The sequence below is a fragment of the Haliotis asinina genome, chromosome 1, assembly GCF_037392515.1.
Source record: "Haliotis asinina isolate JCU_RB_2024 chromosome 1, JCU_Hal_asi_v2, whole genome shotgun sequence".
Taxonomy (NCBI): domain Eukaryota; kingdom Metazoa; phylum Mollusca; class Gastropoda; order Lepetellida; family Haliotidae; genus Haliotis; species Haliotis asinina.
In genome coordinates, this window is record NC_090280.1 from 21,587,470 (window position 1) to 21,609,004 (window position 21,535).

General features: G+C 42.7%; 1 protein-coding gene across 1 annotated transcript in view; it reads left to right on the forward strand.

The window, feature by feature from the left end:
* The first annotated feature begins 15,772 nt into the window (after positions 1 to 15,772).
* Positions 15,773 to 21,535, forward strand: part of LOC137288676 (dynein axonemal heavy chain 8-like) — a 107,962-nt gene continuing 102,199 nt past the window's right edge. The window contains exons 1-5 of the mRNA XM_067820804.1: positions 15,773 to 15,928; positions 17,721 to 17,855; positions 18,727 to 18,817; positions 19,427 to 19,578; positions 21,087 to 21,279. Of these exons, the coding sequence (XP_067676905.1) occupies positions 15,773 to 15,928; positions 17,721 to 17,855; positions 18,727 to 18,817; positions 19,427 to 19,578; positions 21,087 to 21,279 (727 nt within the window). The remainder of the gene's footprint in view (positions 15,929 to 17,720; positions 17,856 to 18,726; positions 18,818 to 19,426; positions 19,579 to 21,086; positions 21,280 to 21,535) is intronic.

The window sequence follows — 21,535 nt, forward strand, 5'->3', positions numbered from 1 at the left end:
ACAGTAAAGATTGGTCAATTATGATATCCGTAACTATCATATGCAAGGGTTATGCATTTTCCATGATGAGATATTGCTGAAACCATACTCACTAATCAAAGTTGTAAACGTCAACATCATCTCGAGCCTTCTACCACTCAAATAAATACGTGTACTGTTCAAAGCGTCGTGAATCTCTCCAGACATTCTTAGGTCTGATCCGATTGGTGTCAAAGCACAGTTTCCAGCTCATCTACACACCTGCAATAAAAGGAGTAGTATATACAATGGGGGTTCTGGACCACTTTCAAGAAAAGTCTCTACAAAGCCTTATTTAGTAAATAAGGCTTTGGTTGGGACCTTAGCTCTTGCTACTATTACCCCTACTACAAAAAAGTTGGCGTGCCTATGTCATGTTTACCGTGTGTTGGTAGGAGGTAACACTGTGCCGTACGGTACGATCAATAATTCTTCTCTTACAAACCCCCTACCCGGCCCATCCCTCAAGTAGTACAAGTTAGGTTCGTCGGCTTTCATATCCACTTTATCTATGTTGTAAGTTTTGACTGACCATATAGGATCGGTGGCCCGCTTACGGCTATCACCCTCGTGTTCCCCCGGCTGGTATAGATACCTCACTAGGGCCCTATCTGGTATCTGTTTCTCCTTCCCACGCAATGGAGCGGCCGACTCTGCAACTATTGATTTTAGTTTGATAGCGTCTGCCGGTTTCTTACCGGTGAGACGGGTGACTTCATGGTTGATTGCCGACACCACCTTGGGTAACCTCGTGACCCATTCAGTCGATCGTTTTCCAGGGGTAGCCATCTCCCTAGCATACTGATGGCCGAACAAGCGCTCAGCCAAAAGTCCTATTAAATCTCTCAACTATGGCTTGGCTGCGATGGGCTTCGGCCGTGCCACGCCTGACCTTTGTATCGTGTTTGGCTAGCAGTTGTGACACGGCACCCATGAACTCCCGTCCGGGGTCAACTTGCAGCTCTGTTGGCCACGTCAGCGGGCTGCGTTTGTATATGCGTTCGAATCCTCTGGCTACCTGGGCCGAATCTTTCGTGGTCAAGGGTTCGGCTTCCTTGTAACGACTGGCTACGTCCACTACGGTTAAGGCATACTTGTACCTCTTGTCGTGGGGTAGGAACAGTAGGTCTGCCTGGTGAACGCTATTAGGTATGTTAATACCGAACCTCCTTCTAGGCACGTAGCGTGGTGCCGGCAAATAGATCTGCCACAGGGCTTGTTTTTCAAGCCACGCTTTGGCTTCCTCCGGGGGTACTCGCGCTATTTTAGCTAGCTTATCTACTGCGCTAGCTCCTTTCCAGTACCCACGCGGGCTGTAGTAAATAGCCTCAAATTTTTTCATGTCCATACGCGTATGTGTTTATCCCATCAATAGCTATCCAACGTTTAGTGTCCATAGGCGACAGGGACGTCTTGTTTATAGTCAGTCCGTATATCTTATGTCCATCACTTCTAAGTGTGTTCATTTTATGCCTAAAGGTACGGGTCTTGAACAGGGCTTCCTTGAATCTGGCGTGTTTGATGTGTTGTTTCACCACATACTTCTTAACCCCCTTAGCCTTCCGGATCTCACTATTGTCGACTTTCAGTATGGAGTACATCTTAGGTCTCAAACCTATGTACTCGGCTATGGGCGTGCCAGCACACTCGTCCTTCATCTTACCTAGGACCTTTTTATTTACCGTACTGTGTATGGCATGGGTCTTAGGGTAGTCGCTGGTGTCGTATAAATCGAGGTGTTTTTTCATGTCCTCGTACACGTCCTCGGTTCGAATCTCCATCAGCAGGGAATCCATGTCAGTGTACAGCACTTCACACCTGTCGCCGTACTGTTTCTTGAGCTCGTTGTAGTAAAAGTCGTACATCAGGTGTTTGGATAAATCGAGGATGCTCATCCCCACGTAAACAGGCCGGTTGAATTTTATGTGGCTTTTCTTCATGTGTAGGGCAACCAGGTTGTCTGTGAATATCTTACTACGGTTGAATGCCGGACTGGCTATCAATCTCCTGAGCTTGTCTTCCTCACCTAACATAACCAATGTCTAATTGGGTCACAGTAAAGGGAGGTAACCCTTGATAAAAATATGTGGCTGAGTAAACATTTATTTGGTGTCTATCTTGAGCAGTCGCCTACGTTCTTTTATGTAGTCCTTTTTATTCTCGTAGATGAGTTGATGTCTGACTACGTTCGCTCCGTGAGCTTTACATAGACAGTAGTGTCCTTTAACCCCGATACCACACACAGAACACGTGTAGTTAGGACTTCCCATATGGAAACAACAGAACCCCTGATTCCTGCATTTCCTACCACAGGCCTCGGTCTTCCCCATAAGTATGTATTCGCATCGGTATGGAGCGGGTCTCATGTTTACTTATATAGGTATTTTAATTTAATTGCTTCGCAACCAACGCAGTAGCTGCTATACCCAACACTATGAAGCCCAGTTCACGATTCATTTGTCCCTTGGATGGTGTGTAGTACTGAGCGAGTGTGGGTTTATTGAGCGGTTCCAATCGTTTACCAGTTAGTAGGTAGTATTCTTTCATTGCTTCATCGACATCGTTGAATGTTTGAACGGCATGGTTTTCACGCTGGAGTTGTTCGTTAATAAAATCGATCCTCTGGAGGCGTTTTTTAGCGTACTCGGCCTGTGCTTTTTGTAAGTTCTCAGTAGCGAGATCGTGCCGCTTCCTTTCTTCCTGTATTTCAGCCGCGTGATCATCTCGTAGTTTCGAGAAGAGGAAATTACTCCCGGAAAATGCCAGGGCATTCACTAACGCCCCACCGACCATCATAGCTATCGTGGCCATCCCTATATTTATTTCATTACATTATCAGGTATTATTCCTTGTTTTACTAGGATGTCTTTTGTGGCCATCGCCATACCAAGGTTCATTATGAGCATACCCATATCCTGCAGGTTGAAATCTAGCTTGATAGTTGGTTGTTTAAGTACCATTTTAGTCAACCGAGCGTACCCTACTGCTAGACTGGCGACCACTGTGGCGTGGTATGCGTCGTTGACGAACGTTTTCCCCTCAGACATTATGTATATATAAAAATATTTTAAATTATAACATGATATGCGGGTCGACAGTGGGGGTTACCACCTCAGGTACCACCTCACGGTGAGGGTTTCCCTCAATGGGGGTACCCCCCACACCCCCACGATATAACCACGAGATAGCCAAGGCAGCAGTTACGCCTACAGCCAACAACAGTCGGGTTGGGTTTGTCACTTTATGTTGGTTACACCACCGTTTTTTACCGGCAGCTACTCTCTTAGGATTCTTCTGTCTGGTTACTGTTGGGGTCACTTCCCTCACTGGTTCCTGTGAAGGGGTCACTTCCCTTACTGTGGGGGGTACCACCACTGGGGTTTCCTCCTCCCTGGCATCCATCTATACTATTATAATTATTTTTTCTCTCAAATTGACAATGCTTTGCCGTGATAATCGCCGCCGTCACTGGAGCCAACAACATGCCATATTTGTGGTACAGCCCGCAGCTGATAGAGCTCACGGCGTGTTCGATAAAAGGGTCTTTCTCGAGGTCCTCCCACAGGTAAAGTCGGCGCTCTGGTGGAATGGGAAGGAAGTATGATACAATACCGGTGTATATCTGGGTCATAGCCGATCCTATTGTCTTTGTCATTTCTGCTCCTAGCCGGGACTCGTATCTAGCGTACAGCTTATCTATTTCTTCGGCTGACATTTTGTGAATTTTATCCGGAGTGTAGTCTCCAAAGTAATGTTTGGCTTTGCCGCCAACAGCCAACGCCACCAGTTTCTCTCGCTTATCATCAGTGGGGGAGACCCCCACGCCCCCAGACAATTGTTCGAGCAATTCCTCACACTCCATCTTATAATATAACAAGTAAGATTTAGTTTTAACTATATAATACCCGATGCAGAAAAAACACAGAGAAATGAAGGTTAAGTTGCACACAACAAACACTTCAAATATCATAGCTATACTTAGCATTTGCTTAGCTTTAGCTTAGCTTTGCTTAGCTTTGCTTAGCTTTGCTTAGCTTTGCTTAGCTTTGCTTAGCTTTAGCACACTCTATATGCTACTGGTTGGTCGGTCTTGAGCACGAGCTTAGCGTGTTTAGTTTCAGCGAGCTGTTTCTTCACCCGTTCCCGTTCTAATTTGCTCATCACATCGTTCTCTCTCAAACACTCCTCGAACGAATCCCTGTCCTTGCAGTGAAATAAGGCCACCCATCGCGTCTGCTCCCTGAGGTCTTTCAACACCGAGTTGAACTTCTGCGTTAGCACCCAGACGCTGTGATTTGCATGCCGGCCGGAGAAGGCCAGGTACGATAGCATGTCTCTCTTTTTTGTTATCTCGCGATTAGTGCTGCAGTCGTCCAGTATAAACAGCGTCGGTTCCCCTTTAAATTTCTCGTGAAGAGCTTTCAACCAGTCCTGCAGGCGTGTTCCAGGGTCGATTTTGTGTACGTCCGGGTCCGTCATCACCCAAGGTCGCGCGTACGTTTTATTCATGCTCAGAGTAGGGCACATGATAACGATGTTATCGAACACATCCTTGTAGTAACCCTCCAACATATCCAACACGAAAACGGTCTTCCCACAGCCAGTCTGCCCGCAAACTATGGCGCAGTGTGGGTCAGTGGGTAGTTGTGGGTACCCCCGGGGGGTGTGGGGGTCTCCCCCACTAGTAGATGGCTTGCACGAATCTCCCATTGTCTATATTAAGTTGCGCGTCCATAATAACGTACAGATATAATTTCAACTTACCAGCGGGTTGAGCCTTCTTAGTAATCTGGATGGTTATCCCTTCGCTGCCGTTATCTATACGGCGCCCGCTACCGTGCAGTTTATCATCATCCGTGGATCGCATGTCCAACCATAGGGCGTACTTGGTGGTCAGGTATTCACCGATCTGCACGGAGCCTAGGTCCAGGTCCTTTGTTATATAATGTTGGGTCCCCACTGGTAGCTTTTTTATCTCATCCCACTGCTGGTGTGGTCTCATACCATGACTGAACAGCTGGTTGGGCACGCCCTCGATGGTCACTTCCACCTTTTCAATCTCGGGGTTGAAAAACTTCTCGCTGTCCCTCCGGAATGGCTCGTAATCCTCCACGGGGACGACCAGGATACCTTTCATCGATCGCGCCGGCACGTTCAGGTTGATATTCCACACAGTGTCGCTCTTATCTCGCACGACTGATCTATGCCTCAGTACGCGATCGTACAGGATAGCCATCTTCCCAGAGTACTGACTTCGAACCTGCCTGGCCAGCTCCGGGCTAGTGACCATGTCGAACTCCAGAGAGATGTTGTCTATGGTATAACTGGCCTCATCACCGTTCGGCGTACGCACTACTTTGCTATAGTCGTTAAACGTGAGCTCGTATTCGAGCCTATCACCCAGCGCGGCCTGGTAAAACGGCGCGTGTCCCGTGAGCAACTCGAAGTCGAGCGGCACGCAGAATCGAATCCCGTATGCTCGAGCGATGGCCTTTTCACCGTCCGATAGCTTGTCTAGCTGGTCTTGCGTGAAGGCATACCCTATGCGCGACCGGGTTGATTTGCTGATACCCTGGTACACATCATTGACTCGTTCTCCCTCGCTTTTCCAGAGATCCCCGTAGCAGTGAAACACGTCGCTGTCGTCGATGCTCAGCACCTCGTTACCGCTGATCTTGACAGTCGTTTTCTTGATGATAGCTCGACCCACGTTCCGCACTAGCTCGCGTTTGTCGTTGTCGGAGGTCAACGTGATATTGAACGCCAGTCGAACAGTGCCTGGTACAATGAGGTCATTCTCACCAAGGTTTGGAAATCTAACCAGCAGAGTTTGATTCTGGTCTATCTTGCTGGGATTGTTGGTGATGGTCACCGACTGGCGCACGGCTCTGGCGCCTAATGGCTCTCTCAATCTTCTGAAAGGATCTAATTTTCTGCCGTACATTGTTATATAAATGAAATATATTTTTAATACTAATGGATGAAGATATAGATATGACGGAGATGCCGGGCGATAGTGCCCAGGCATTCGATGATGACCAGGAGACCTCATTTACTAGTTCACCATTGAACCAAGAACTTTTGGAAACAACGGTAGATGATTATTACGAAAGTTTAAGAAGAGATAAAAACTACGTTGAACCACAGGGTCGATACCATAAGAATTTTTTTATTGATAAAAAGGGTGTTCTACGCCTTAAGTCTAAACCAGAGGTTTACCTCTTTGACAAGCGCACTAAAAAACCACTGGCCTTGTCAACTCTAGCCAGCCGCCATGGTGGTGTCGAATTTATCCGTGAAAATCTAAACATGCGTAATTACGGTGGTGCAATACCTAAGGCCGTTAAAGAAGATCTGCAAGCTACCAGATCCCACCTCACCACTAGAGATGAAATGACACCACAGCGTGCTACAGAAGCCTCGGACAGCATAGAAAAATTGTTGAGCACCTACTGGGACAAACCGTTACCGGGGTTTGACTTTCCGGTAAGGGAATTGCACGGCTTAGATGAAGCCGTGAAACGCGTGCGTGGAGAACTCGTGAACAACATGGGGAAACTGAACGAAATCGACGAGCACATCGCTAGGGAAAAAACCAAACTCAACGAAACTGAAAATGATGATATGAAGCGTCGTATCAATGAACGACTACGTGATTTAGAAGACGAGAGACGTACACGATTGGAAGCCGCTTCCTCGAATCGTGAACAGCTTCGATCCCAGATCAGTCGCATTCGGGAAACAATCGATAGAATACTGAACGAGGATACAACTTTAGCCAACAGGATTCGGATATTGTTCCGGGAGCAAGGGATCACCATCGCCAGCATTCTGACTGCATTGGGTTTCATCATATCAACCCTGGTGGTGTCACTGACAGGGGGTACTGTGGGGCCTGCCGGTGGCGGGGGAACTCCCACAGGTGGTGGGGTTAAAGACTGGATAAAAAAACTCGGGGAACACCTAGCTAAACTAGCTGGTAAAGCCGCCGAAGCCCTTCCCGGCATCCTGGGTAGCATCGTCTCGTGGTTGTTGGGCGCTCTGGCTAAAACTGCCATGTGGCTCAGTCAAAACATGTGGGCAGCCATCGTCGCCGTGGCGGGTCTGGTGTACGTAGCGGCTAAGAAATTTTTAACCAAATAAGTCCCAAAGCTACCCCACCAACCACCAGGGCCGTTTTATTATCGATGTGATTGGAGGCCTGAATATGGGGGTGTGTGGGGGGTACCTCCACATGAACTTTAGACTCCGGGGGTGGCGCCACTATACCCGTTTCACGTGGTGGGATGTGTGGGATATAGGGGGTGTTAATATCGGGGTTGATACCCAACTTTTGATCCGCCGTGGCTATGACTATTTTGTTGTTATAACCCACCACTTTTTTTACTCTCAGTTGCATATCACTCGGAGCCATGTACAGCCCCACGCCGAACACGTAGTTGACTTTCAATCTGGCGTATTCTAACACGTTTTGGTAACGGTCGATGGCCCGCGGGAGATCAACTGGAGAATTGATAGCATCCTCAACGTTGGAAACGAACTGTTTCTGAGCGTCGTAAGCAGTTCCCTTACCGAGGATGTTGGAACGCGTCATCGACTGCGCACCCAACAGCGCCCACACGTACGTTCGAATCGAGTCGTTCAAGCGTATTGTACCAGCACGAGTGAATTCTTTCGATGTTTTTGAGATCATTTTAGTCCAGGCTGTGGCTGCATCAGGATTGGTTTGCTTTATACAGCTGACATGGATCTTTTCATTCGTTGTGGGGCCTGTAAATGTATGACGGTTTGGGTTGTATGAACCATCTTTAGAACCGGCCTGATATGTTCCGGACCTGTAGAAGTACACGAGAACTATACCGAGACCATGGTTCACACCAGGAAGGCGAAAGTCTTTATTCGTTGGAATCTCAAACTCCCCACAAACACGTTCATAAGCGCGTTTATCATAGGGGTTATTCGTCATACTCCACGCTTTATCTTGGGGAAGAGGAGCACTTATTTCCTTCAATATTCGTCTCGTTTGATAATAAATATGAAACAAAATAACCGCCTTACTCAGTTCGTCTATACCGTAGTCTGGTGTCACACCCGACCCTGTCGTCGCACACCACACAGCAAAGTTGAGTTGGTTCTGCCAAAACTGCATTGGGTTTTGATTCCAGTTTACCACCGCCTGCGCGTTATTAACGGACACGATATAGTTTTCAAAGATATTAATAAAGGTTGTTTTAAACCCCGTACTACCTGCCACCACGATTTTCAAGTGTGCTAGATCCATATTATAATATATAATTTATATATTATAATATGTACATAACACTTCCAGGAATAACGAGCGGTGAGGCCGTTCAGCTGACGCACGCGATCGATAACACGTCAGGTCAACTCGAAGTCGCACTCTGCGATATCACCTACCTACCGCAATGGACTAACATCAACGCCAGCAACAATAAGCTGTTCGTCAGTGGAACTCGCAGTCAGATAACTGACGGCTACTACAGCGTGTGCTCTCTAAACGACGAGGTCTTCAAACACCTGGGAGCCGAACTCAAGATGAACGACTCAAACGGTACAGTGGTGTTAATCAACAACGGAAGAACCTCATTGAGGCTCGGCCGACCATTAGCGAGGATACTCGGTATGTCTCCTGACGAGATAAAACCAACAACAACCGTCACAGGCACGAAGTTACCCGACCTAGTACCGTACCGAGAGCTGTACATTCATCTCGGTCAGGTGAGCACAACGTACAACATTCAAGGAGGCCACCCTTCCACTATACTGAGAGCAGTGCCGGTGAAAACTGAGAAATACAACGACGGTAGAACCGAGTCGTTTTCACCACGGCAGTATAAGAGATTAACCCAGGGCAACATATCTGAGATGATAATATCGGTGTTAGATATAAATCATAATCCTGTAAATATAGGATACCTCAGCTTAACGCTTCATGTAAAATGACCAGCGCACAAGGGCCCGGAGTGAAAAAATGCGTCAATATCGGGATCTCCGACCTCGGAGACACGCGCGGTTTCGACGCTCCCGGAGTAGATGGTAAATCGTATGCCTTGCAACTGAAAAACAACATTTACAAACGCGTTGAAATCCCCTCCGGTGGAACCCTAAGTGATATAGTAGATACCACAAGAGCAACAGTCAACACTAAGTACGCCCTTGTCAACACCGGTAATAATAATTGGATAATATACCCATCGTTCGGGGGTAAACTGTTCGACTTAGACGATGTTGAGAGCACTACCGTCGCCCGAAACAAGCCATATATGCTCGTCTTCACCGAAGATGACAAGTGGGTGTTGTTACCCGATAACGACTGGTTTCTCAATATTAGGCTCGGCTCCCCTTACGTGTTCACGGATAACAAAGACAACCACCTAAACAAAGTCGTGAACAATGGAACCCTGCTCGTGGCTTATGTCCCAACTCAGAGACGTAGCGTAGTCGTCAGCCCACTCAACACTATGGCAGCCCACATGCTAACGAGTAAACCGGCCATACAAAACGTGAAATTGCAGTTGGTGTCTGAATTCGAAGGCGTGGTCACTATACTAGAGGATCTACCGGCAAACTCAACACTGATCATCAAAGTCTACCTAGGGGAACCATCGGGGAATGATGTCGAGATCGTGAAGGGGATCAAACTCGGGTGGGTGAAACGACACCAGTATCAAGTTTGCAACGTTTACGTGCGGGTGGGTTCCGACTCCAACACCAGTCTGCAGGGGGTCAACGTGATCATGGAAAACAAGATATCACTAACCAATATCTTCCTGCCTGCCAACATACACTTCATGGGTATGAAATTCACCCCTGAACTATTATCAAAAAACCAGTTGGAAATTATATCGTAATAGTATAATAATGACCAGTCATCGTCCCAACACTACGCTTAACGACCTAGGAGATACGGAGGGATTCGATCAGCCTGGTGAGGAAGACGCCTTATATATCCTGCACTTCAAAGACAACGTGTACAGACGGGTGTCGTTATCAGATTTTAAAGAGCCCAAATGGGTGATCAACTTAACACTCGCCTCACCTTATATCACAATGGACGCAGATGCGTGGATCTCTAAGATTAGGAATAACGGTATCTGGGTCGGGGATTTCATTCCGGAGCTAAATAAATTAGCAGCCAATACAGGTTTTTATATCGCAAAAAATCGTTTAATATCTACAGTAGACAATAAATTAACATTTACCCACAATGGTGTTTGGCCCTATTGGTATTTTAATGGAATATCCTCCCCCTCCACACTCATCATAGAAGTCTTCTTTGCGTATTCAGACGACAAGGTAAACACCTCAAGAGGACACCAAATTTTACCCGGGTTGACAATACGCTGGCAAACTGAACACTTACTCAAATATTGTCGTATTGTTATACAACGGAATCCCCCCCCTAAAACCCTCATGGAAATAGACCCCCCGGGTTCTATAAACCACTTAATAAGCCTCCGTGGGGTTTCTATTATAACAAAAAATCCTATTAGCCTCTCACCTATTACCATGAATGATAATCTACACCTTGTAAGCTTCAAATACATTGAAAGACTATTAACTGAAACCCAATTAAAATATCTTTCAAAATATATATTATAGGATGGGTCTGTACCCAGTCGTAGAGGAAGTAGCGAAGACGCTGGAAACCGTAGATGGGTTCCGCTTGAGGCAGTTATGTGATATAAAACGCCAACTAGAACAAGACCGTGACACGCGGAAAGCACTATGTAAGAAGTACAATAGAGCTTTCAATATCGTGGACGGGGCTGACACTACCCTTATGGCAACCAGCATGGGACTAGGGGCGGCAGGCGTTGGGTTGTTAGCTACCATCGTGGCCGCACCTATAGTGCTAGGTATTGAAATAACAGCTGGGGTGGCAGGGTTGGCAGGGTTGGCGCTTAAGTTAGTATCACGCAGACTGCATCGTAAGGCATTGAAACACGACGAGATCAGGGTTCTGGCCGAAGCAAAGCTCAACACAGTGAGTGAGCGTATTTCCACGGCACTCTCTGACAGTAAGATCTCAGAAGAGGAGTTTCGTTCAATCCTCTCTGAACTCACAAAATATAATGGAATGAAACAAGATATTCGGTCCAAGTCTCGTAAGTCTGCTATCAGCGAGGACGAGAAAAAAAAGTACATAGAACAGGGGATACAAAAAGCCCAGCAAGCCTTTATTACGAACACCAAAGTGATCGTAGGCAGTTCACGTTAAACTGTTTCATCGATATAAACATGACATAGGCACAGTGTTACCTCCAACACACGTTAAGTAGTAGGGGTAATGTATCTATACCAGCCGGGGGAACACGAGGGTGATAGCCGTAAGCGGGCCACCGATCCTATATGGTCAGTCAAAACTTACAACATAGATAAAGTGGATATGAAAGCCGACGAACCTAACTTGTACTACTTGAGGGATGGGCCGGGTAGGGGGTTTGTAAGAGAAGAATTATTGATCGTACCGTACGGCACAGTGTTACCTCCTACCAACACACGGTAAACATGACATAGGCACGCCAACTTTTTTGTAGTAGGGGTAATAGTAGCAAGAGCTAAGGTCCCAACCAAAGCCTTATTTAGTAAATAAGGCTTTGTAGAGACTTTTCTTGAAAGTGGTCCAGAACCCCCATTGTATATACTACTAAAGGTGTAGATAATAAAAAGGAAATGAAATCACAAACGTCATTCTTGATTTTATTGTGCTTGACGTGACCCATACCTTCAGGCACTGGATTGTCTTTTCCTGGCTGATTACTGACGGGCGTACATATGACTGCACAACTATTGAAGTATGGGGAACACCTTTGATAACTGTCAGGTTTCAAGTAGGCACAAAAGGGCCCTTGTCCAGTGGCTGTAACATCTGCGCTTATAAATGGATATTAAGAATATCTCTCTGAGGAAGGACTGATCAAACCTCAAGGTTTGGAAGTTGTCCACTCAGTGTCTGTGCTTCTGAGTGTTTCTTAAGTGTGAGCGAATCTTCAGACAAGCTTCTCAGATTTTCTAATAAGACTTTAACTAAGGAGTTGAGAATGCACGTAATAAGTATTGTCTGTTACTTCAAGTTGGCCTTTCTATTTATACTACGGGTTGTCATCTCACATTTACGCCCAAAAGAATGCTGTATCTTAGTTCCAGAGTTGTGCTGCCTGTGGCAGTTTCCGAACGGTAAAAATATGTTCATGGTTTAGAGAATCTAACATCAAGAAGTCGTGGGCGTGTCAGTACTGCTAGGGTCACCCGTTGTGACCAGCTATGGAGGGTGCTCATATCGTCAGCATGAAGGGTAAAACGTGATGTTAATTAAATGGGTACCATGTGGGGACCGAGAGGACCTGCTCAGATCTGAGTTAGGACTAGCCTCAGAAAGCCACGCTTGTGTCACATGCTTGTTGTCAAAGACGACGAACGAGATCGACGCTGACGTGGATGGTACATGTCATATGGTGTCCCAGTTGCTTAGATTGATGTCATGATGTTGATCACTAGATTGTCTGGTCCAAACTCTGTGATTAATTTTGATTTCTCCTCACTGGTCGGTGTGCCAAGAGTTACATGTTATATAACTGTGTGTGCGTGTGTGTGTGTGTGTGTGCGTGCGTGTGTGCGTGCGTGCGTACGTGCGTGCGTGTGTATGTGTGTGTGTGTGTGTGTGTGTGAGAGAGAGAGAGAGAGAGAGAGATTTCCACAGGCGTATAAGTGATAAATATATAAACATCTTTATATTTCCACAAGATCTTTCACCGTTCAACGCCGTTCTCAGAAAGACACTGAACGTAGTTTGGCAAATGTAAGTATGACAAAATATCTGTTATTCTATATTTAAGGAAGGTAAGAAATCGGGCCTGCACTCCAAACTGGAAAATGTCCTTCATTTTCTCACTCGTTCACCAAATGACTCACAGGTCGCCCATCCTCAGGCACAACAACATGGTCTCAGCTTCTTCGCCTGGGTCCCGTTTTACAAAGCTCTCATAAACCCAAGATCTCGTAAATCTTCTGGTAGTATTTATACCTTGTTTGTTACAGTATGGAGGTATGAATGCTACGATGAAAGTTAGAGATCTTAGGCTTATGACAACTTTTTGGAAACAGGGCCCAGGCCTTCACGATTTCCGAAGCGTAATCCCACCGTGGTTGCTTGGGACTTTGTTCGAGGTGGGGGTTATGGCCTGCCTGCTCAGCCACTGAACCTTGGTCATCTTGACCAGCTACCGAGGAGATAATGACAGTCTTTTCTCAAAGTGAGTGAGTGAATGTTTACGTCTTTAATAAAAATACATACATATGACGACGGGGACAGCAGACATGGGCATCACACACTTGCTCTTCAACCTACAATTTTAGGTGCACAGAAGTTATAAATATAAATATACATCAGTATATGTGCACATATAAACGATTGCAGTGGTTTATTCCGATATACGTTATTTGTATTATAATATTTCCACCGAACTGTCAATCATTCTCTCACTGTTTTTAGTATTTGTTCGTGGTTTTGTAAATATTCTTTGAGAGGGGTTTTAGAAATTGTAAGAACCTTTCACTTATGCCTTCCACACAGAATTTTGATTTTATGTTACCATGGTATTTATCGACTGTATCACAATGTTAACCACAAGACAGATTAATTTGAAAGCTTCAAATGGCTTGTATGGTGGTAGAATTGCTGGCTGTTTGGGCCATTTTGCTGACGCCTGTTGTCAATAACTGAATCAGACATGTAACAGCTTGGGTACAACTGGTCGTATATCTTTCTTGGAGCAAGACGTCTGCCGTCTGGTTCAAGTTGTAATCGTGTAATATTGATCGACGCCTTACGTAAACTGAGAAAAATTGTTTAGATAGAACTTCATTGATTGTCCAATATGTCACATGCGCATTGGACCAACATTAGTTTCCTTAAATATGTCTTAATTATTTCTCCAAGTTTATGAATATTATCAGCTTAATTCAGCTTCAATATAGTGGCTGATAGAATAACATCTATGTATTCTGTGATATTCCGCGATGAAAATATGGGTTCCGAACACAAATAGTACGTTTTTCCTACATGCTACAAAGTCAGGAGTTTGTCAGCATGCAAGGGAGATAACTCAAATGGCGTTTAATGTTTCGCAAAAGGTGGCGCACTTACGAATGCGGCAGACGTTAAATTTGTCTGAGAAATACAATCATAAGATCTTTCAATACGTATTTGAAAATGCAGTTTTCTTGGTTTTCGTGTTGAAGAAACACTCTGGTTGGCAATCTTGTACCGTGCGGAAGATATAGGGGTTAGTTGTGTTTTATGTTAACAAACATTGAAAGCATCAGATTACAGATCAACGCTGCGCTGGACACAACCACAAGGAAAGTAGTTCCACTGACAATGTAAATGTAAATTTACATAAGGCTTCCCATCGTGTGTTAAAGTTACTATCATGTATTAGTTTTCGTTCATTGTAAGTTTAGTCATTTGCATTAGTATTCCTATTTGTCATGTCTACACAGCGCTTAGTGCGCGTAGTGATATCAACGCGCGTTCTATGTGAACGCTGTTAGACGTGAGAGTCAGCGACTTTATCTTAGCAGGGATTCGTGTGAAAATGTCACACATTGGTCATTATGGGTAATTCATTGTTATATGAGTTTTGTTGTATTACTTGAGATTGTTACGTGAGATTTGGAAGCATGATTTAAAAGATTTCGTTTTGTTTCTTGAAATAAATAAGAATCAAACGTTAGAATGCAACACATTAAGTCACATTCTATTGTTCACAGCTTCAGTCAATATATTAGGGCTGTCATGAGGAATAAGGGTCCACAGAAGTCATATCCTCATGTTATATGTTTTTATGCACTAAGGAAACATTTGCATTTATTTTGCTAATTACATTAACAGCTATAGCATATCTCATCAACCAGTTTTGATAAGCAAATTTATCTTACAAAAAGTCTTCTGAATTCAGATCCAAAACTCATGCGGCCATGTTCAAAAGTGGCAATTTTGTAAGAAGCAGCGGACACAACCCAGACTAAAGACTATTTCTCTATTGATTATTTCATGATGCATGACAGTAAAAAATAAAATGACACCCGGAGAAAACAAACGTTCTTCCCAACCCAAAAGCCTGGCAGATTCCCCATGAAGCTTAGCAGAGTTAATGAAAAACATTATCCTATCTGAGGTATGATATTGCTCAAGTACATCTGACCTGACAAATGTGGTCCATGAGACATTTCAAGGACTTATTGAGACTTACTCAGAGACAAACATTCCACGCTGTGAAAGCAATTACTGATAGTAAAACAAAAACAAAACTGAATGAAAAATTACCAGTTCTAATTCTACAAATTATTGATAACACTGAAACAATCAAGTTGCGAACAATGTCACCTTTTTGTTGCAACTTGCTAGCAAAAGGCACTTAGTGGGAATCTTATATAAATCCCTGCAGGAAATTTCAGAAAAACCTATTTTGAGCCCAAAGTAGATTTGGTGTGACTGATTTTGGTTGTGTCTGTTTTTTGACAATACATCTTAAGCTGCTTCTCTACTGAGGGAGACTGTGTGGTCCATGTCCTGGTAGAATATGTCTCTCCAATAAAGTGATCAAAGGACACACTTTGCATGAATTCATGTTTTTTAGTTTATTCTAATACATGGTGGATGTAGTATATGTGATTCTTTATGAATACTTTTTCAGATAATATACCAGATTAGTGTTAGAGTGACAAGATGTCATTCCTGAAAGAACCCAACAGGGGGGACTTACAGTCTTCCTTCCAAGATGTCCTTCAGGAACGAAGTCATAGTACAGCTATGTTTATCCGACAGCGAAGACGGAGTACCGTTGGACAGGTCATGCCAGCAGAAACAATGAAAGAGAAACAGGTGACTGTCCTAAATTAAGCATGAAAGGTGTATCAGTACTTGTGATAGCTCTAGTATTAAACCCGGGGTAGAACAGGCCTTCAGCAGCCCATGCTTGCCATACAAGGCAACTATGCTTGTCATAAGAGACTGCTAACATAATCGGGTGGTCAGGTTTGCTGACTTGGTTGACACATGTATGTCATAGGTTCCCAGTCACGCAGATCGATACTCATGCTGTTGATCACTGGATTATCTGGTGCAGACTCAATTATTTACAGACCACTGCCATATAGCTGGAATGTTATGACTGTGCTGTGTAAAACTAAGCTCACTCACTCTAGTATTAAAGTATTATTATGTACAAGTCTTTGTTGAAAGGAGAGGTATTCATGGCCCCTTTGCCTCTGTGATAAACTAGTGATAATCCAGAGGGGATAAGTGTGGGTCTCCATCTTGAATGTGAATGGGATGACAAACAGTATTTAGCATTGTCCATTCCAATGAATCAGAGCAATGTTTTTTTTTCTTTTTTATGCAAAAATGTTCGTTAGTTATTGTTTTGGAGCAGTGAATTTTACATACAAAAGTCTCTGTTCTTTATCCCCTTACAATCCAAGACAGTCAGTTTGGGTATGGGATTACTTTTTCAGCCATGATGATAATTTCAAGATTTTTTAGGGATTTCTATGTTTCTGTAAACACATAATATTATTTGGTAGTTATGGGCTGTCATATTTGAAATGTTAATAGCCCAAAGAATTCTTAACTTTGCTCATAGCCAATGTGTTAAGAATGTGCCAAAGAAGTTCCAAGTGCTACGACTGTTTAGAGAATAGCTAGCCTGTTAACAGTCACATTATGCAGACTGATCGGTGCTCAGTCATGAATCAGTAAACTATTGTAATCATAAATCCCACAACAAAACTGATATGCCTTGTAAGGAGACCGTTGGGCGAGCTGGCTAAAGTGCCAGGCTAGTGATCCAGCAACATTGAGGAGTCTGGATCGAGCCCACCTGTGACCAGGTGTAAAAGCCTTGGAGTCACGTTTTTGTGCAGAATCTTTGCGTGTTGTAATAACCCCTAGTGAACAGTACACAACCCTGTGCACTTAAAAGAACCAATGAATCCATTGGTATATGAGCAGATGGTGGCCACAATACATTTAAACACCTAGTTGTGGTACGGCAACATGCAGTAAACTTGGGCAAAGCACTGTGACTATGTGTCCCAATCCACCCAGCTGTGGATTGGATACCTCGTTAGGATGAGAGAGCCACAATAAACTTGATGCACCTTGTGGCAGCAAGAGTTGTGTTCTTCCCAGGGAGTTGAGATTGATAATAGGATGTGACGTTGAGATTGACGTCTAATGATTGAGGGAAACAATTATCAACGCCTTGAGCAAGCAGTAGCTGCATGGATATGTGCACTAATAATAATAATAATCATGACACTATGCCAATTAAACAGGTATTTATTGATACAGTGATCAAGTGGAACAGGGATACTTTCTATTGAGACACAGTTGTGAAATTGTTATCACTTTATTACACAAGCATACCAATATAAACATACTTTCTAAAGCTTAATTTGATGGTTCATTTTTTTTTATTCATATCAATTTGTCAAATAAGCTCATCAATAACTGCTGACACATGCAAGATCGATGAACTGACCGATTATTTGATAATCACTCATGGTGAACCTCTTAAATCCTTTCCTGTTTTGAAGAATGGCTCTTTGGCATTTTATTTCTAGAATTTATTCCATTGTGGTTCATAGTCATGACTTTTCTATTCAAATACTAGGCCAGAGCCAAAGAAAACAGAGAGGCACGACGGCAGCGTGTGGATAAAACTCACAAGCATGTGATGATGGTCATTGCCAATTACCTGAATCTGGACACATCGGTGGTGGAGGAGTTTGTGGTGGACTCAGAGAGGGTAGGATATTGCAATATCATGAATATAATAATTGTATGACCTTAATTCAATATGACTCGTGGGATATTATCCTCATCTGAATGTTTTCCTAATGACAGTGGCTGACACTGACCCACAGATACTTCATTTACTCTAAGAGTATAAAGTTTTACCTGTGTTTCACCAGATATGACCTATTATTAATGAACTTTACATCTTCACAGAGACCATGAAAATGGTGTACATGATTTGATTTTAGTCTGATTGGTTTGAATACTCTGTATATTTGTACTGACTTGTGTATTTTTTAACCCATGACTTTCAGCAATATTGCAGGAGAGGAACACTAGAAATAAGCTGCACTTGTTGAGGTCATGTGTCCAGTTACCCCATGGTCTTAAATATAACAATCAATGATGTCTCATATTTTTTACTGCCCTTTGGCTGTTAATTATTCTTTTTGAGGGCCCTATCCTAAAGATGAAGTTAAAATAAATGAGCAGTAACTAACAAAGTTCATTCTATATAACACCTTCATTGGTCTGATAGGCACCCTGGATCATAATTTTTCATCCAAGACTGTAACATACGAGGTACGAATGCTACAAGAAAAGTTACGAAACCTTAGGCTTACAAGAGCTTAGTGAAACGGGGCCCTAGTACTCTAATGACATTGATCAGTTAAAATACTATTAATGCATGACCTGCAAAGTTTCAAATGGGTAATTATGCTTTCACCAGGGGAACAAACAAGGAGATGTGCATATCTAATACTAATATTCACTTTGAACTTTTTTCTCCAATGATTACAAACACAGAAATAATGTTCAAAGAGGTAAAATTCTTGTATTCATTTTCCATGACTTATCTTCATCCTGTTTGATTATTTCAGCACATGACGCTTTTTGATAGATTCCTTATGAAAAATGGCTCCAAGAGTATCAAGTTCTATTACCAGGAAATGGATGTGCCCCTATTGGAAGGTAGAATAGCAAACTGATAAAACAATGAAGGATCTGGTGGTCGAACTCAGTGATTTGGAAACCTGATACCATTGAACCCTAATGGCATGGATATTGCTAATATTATCTATCTCTGGATTGTCTGATGTTATTGTGTAAGGACTGATGTCATGTGCCTCAAATTTGGCTCCACTTCATGGTCAAAGTAGCATTTTTAACTCGCCACAAAGTATTTTATTCAAACACATTTATATTTTCTCTAAATTTTGTTATTTATTGTGTATAATCTCAGCTACCTTCTGTATACATCACCGAAAACAGGGTTGCTTTTTTTCTAAACTGCACAATATTATCTTCATAGAATGATGTTTGATGAGCGGAAATAAATATATCTATTAAGCAAGCTAGGTTCTCAGTATTAGATAGTTACAAGATAGAGACTGCACCAACAAAATTTTCTTTTGTTGTATTTTAAGATGACTGGAATAACAAGCGCCCTTACTGCATCCCATTACAACAACTTTGGATTAATCTTATGATTTGTCATTTTCAGTGGACCAAAAAAGGCCCTTCATCCCTCTTCCACCTTTGGAATGTTCCAGTTTTACAGTCGGATGTTCTGTTTTGCAGATTGTGGGCGTGTGTACCCTGGTGTTCCTAAAGGGGGGCGCACAAACAGACTTATTGTCACAAGTGGAAAGGGTGAAAGTTTGTCTGGAGTTTGTGTGTACTTTCTGAAGGCCAGAATTGATGTTGAACTTACCTTGAAAAACATTCATGAGGTGAGTGTTTAAGAACAACAAACAAAAATGCTATTATGTATGAAATAGCTTTTCTGAACATGCATAGCATACAAATTAATATAACTACATTTTCACCTAGTGGTGATTCAAATGTTTCAGCCTAGTGGAGGAGGTGACTTGAATTAGTTCACCAGGTGGATTGTTATTATGTAAACAGATGCATCATTGTCAAGGTGTTTATGAAAAAGAAAACACGTCTGTTGTAAGTGTAGAGAAATGTGTTTATAACTGATATATGTTTCTATATGCTAATATATAATGGGTATTATTTCTTTGAGTAACAGTTAGTGCTGTAACTAGCGATGGACTGCACTTGTGTCTCCGATAGCAATTAATCCATGGCAGAAACGAAAAACTATCATCCAGTAGTTGGTCGCAAATGCCTGTCACAATCATAATAGTTGTTTCCTCCTCAGTACTCACCCCTAATAACAGTACATGTAAATGTTTTGCAAAATATGTGAAGCGGCAGGGAAACTGAATGGATTTATTAGTGGGAGGTTCAATTTACAAAAATCGGCTTCGAAAGACCCCGAGACAGCGATAGTCATCATGGGACTGTTTTTGTTTTTTCTTTTTTTTTTCTTTTTATTAAGTTCAAGTTATAGTACAGTACTGTTGAAAATTGTAACATATAAAAAAAATCATTGCTGTTGGTACACTGTAACGGTGGTTTGAAACGTTAATGGAAAAACTTTATAGCTTTACATATTTTGTTATTTACATTTACTTTTCATGAATAAAAACATTTCCAGGCTACAGTTATTGTTTGAATAAATTCATATAGGCTCAAATATAGGTTATCATCAACTTATGTCTGTTTAAAGAAGTCACTACCTAGGTCACCCCTAATAACAGTACATGTATTAGTGGCTTCATTTAATAAACTTGATGATAAAGCATTATAGTTATTTCTGCTCTTTAAATATACTTTATCTAGAAGCACCAGGAAGTTGTTTTCTCTCAACAGATATGAATGATACTGTCCCTGTCATATGAATGATACTGTTATATATTAATAAATACATGTGTATGCTAAAAAATGCATGACATTCTCTTCTTGGTGGTTTCCCTCTGTACTTGTATTATGTGTTAGAGAAAAGAGAGTGTACCACAGAGTTAGGAGCTGGGCATTTTGTAATTGAACACTTCTGATTATGGATGCAATGAAAGGAATATCCTCCATTCACAGACACATTCACACATATATTATGGCTGAACATTTAAAGCACTGAAGATAGAAGTACGAACAGAAGACCCCTTGAACATAAGGGTTTAGAGTTGTTCTCTAGCAGCCCACATTGGCATGTTAGAGGTGACACACTAGATTGGATCATCAGGCCTGTGATTTTCTTGATTGTGTCATAGCACCCAGATTGTTCAGATTGTTGCTCACATTATCTATTACTGGTTTGGGTTTTTTTCAAACAATCCATATTGTATAGCATGCATATTGGTACTCACAGTATTCATAACATTCTCTTCAGGAAATCACATTTGGTGTGTTGGATCCAAGTAAACAAGGACTGCTGGGTGCATTTGAAATGGTACTAAACAACATCTATCAGCCTGCCTTGAAGACTCTCGACAACTGGGGTGACTTGACAGAATCCAATCAGGGCAGGAAGATCAAAAAACAGTTCCTGGATAATTGTGACAACTTTGTGTCATATCTAAGAAGTAGGTTGCAGAGCTATAGAGAAGTTATGTGTTGACTTGTGTTGATCTCAATTCTAAGTTTCCTTTGAGTGACAAAATAAATTTTATGTTTGTTATTTATACTTGATTTGTAATGTGAGAAACGATAAGAAAAACTGTAAGTTGCAAAGTTCATGTGCTCAAATAGAACCCCTCAGTATACCTTAGTTCAGTGTGTGAAATAATTTCCAAATTTTGCTAGCAAGTAGAGAAAGCTATGCCTGATAGTTACTAGCCC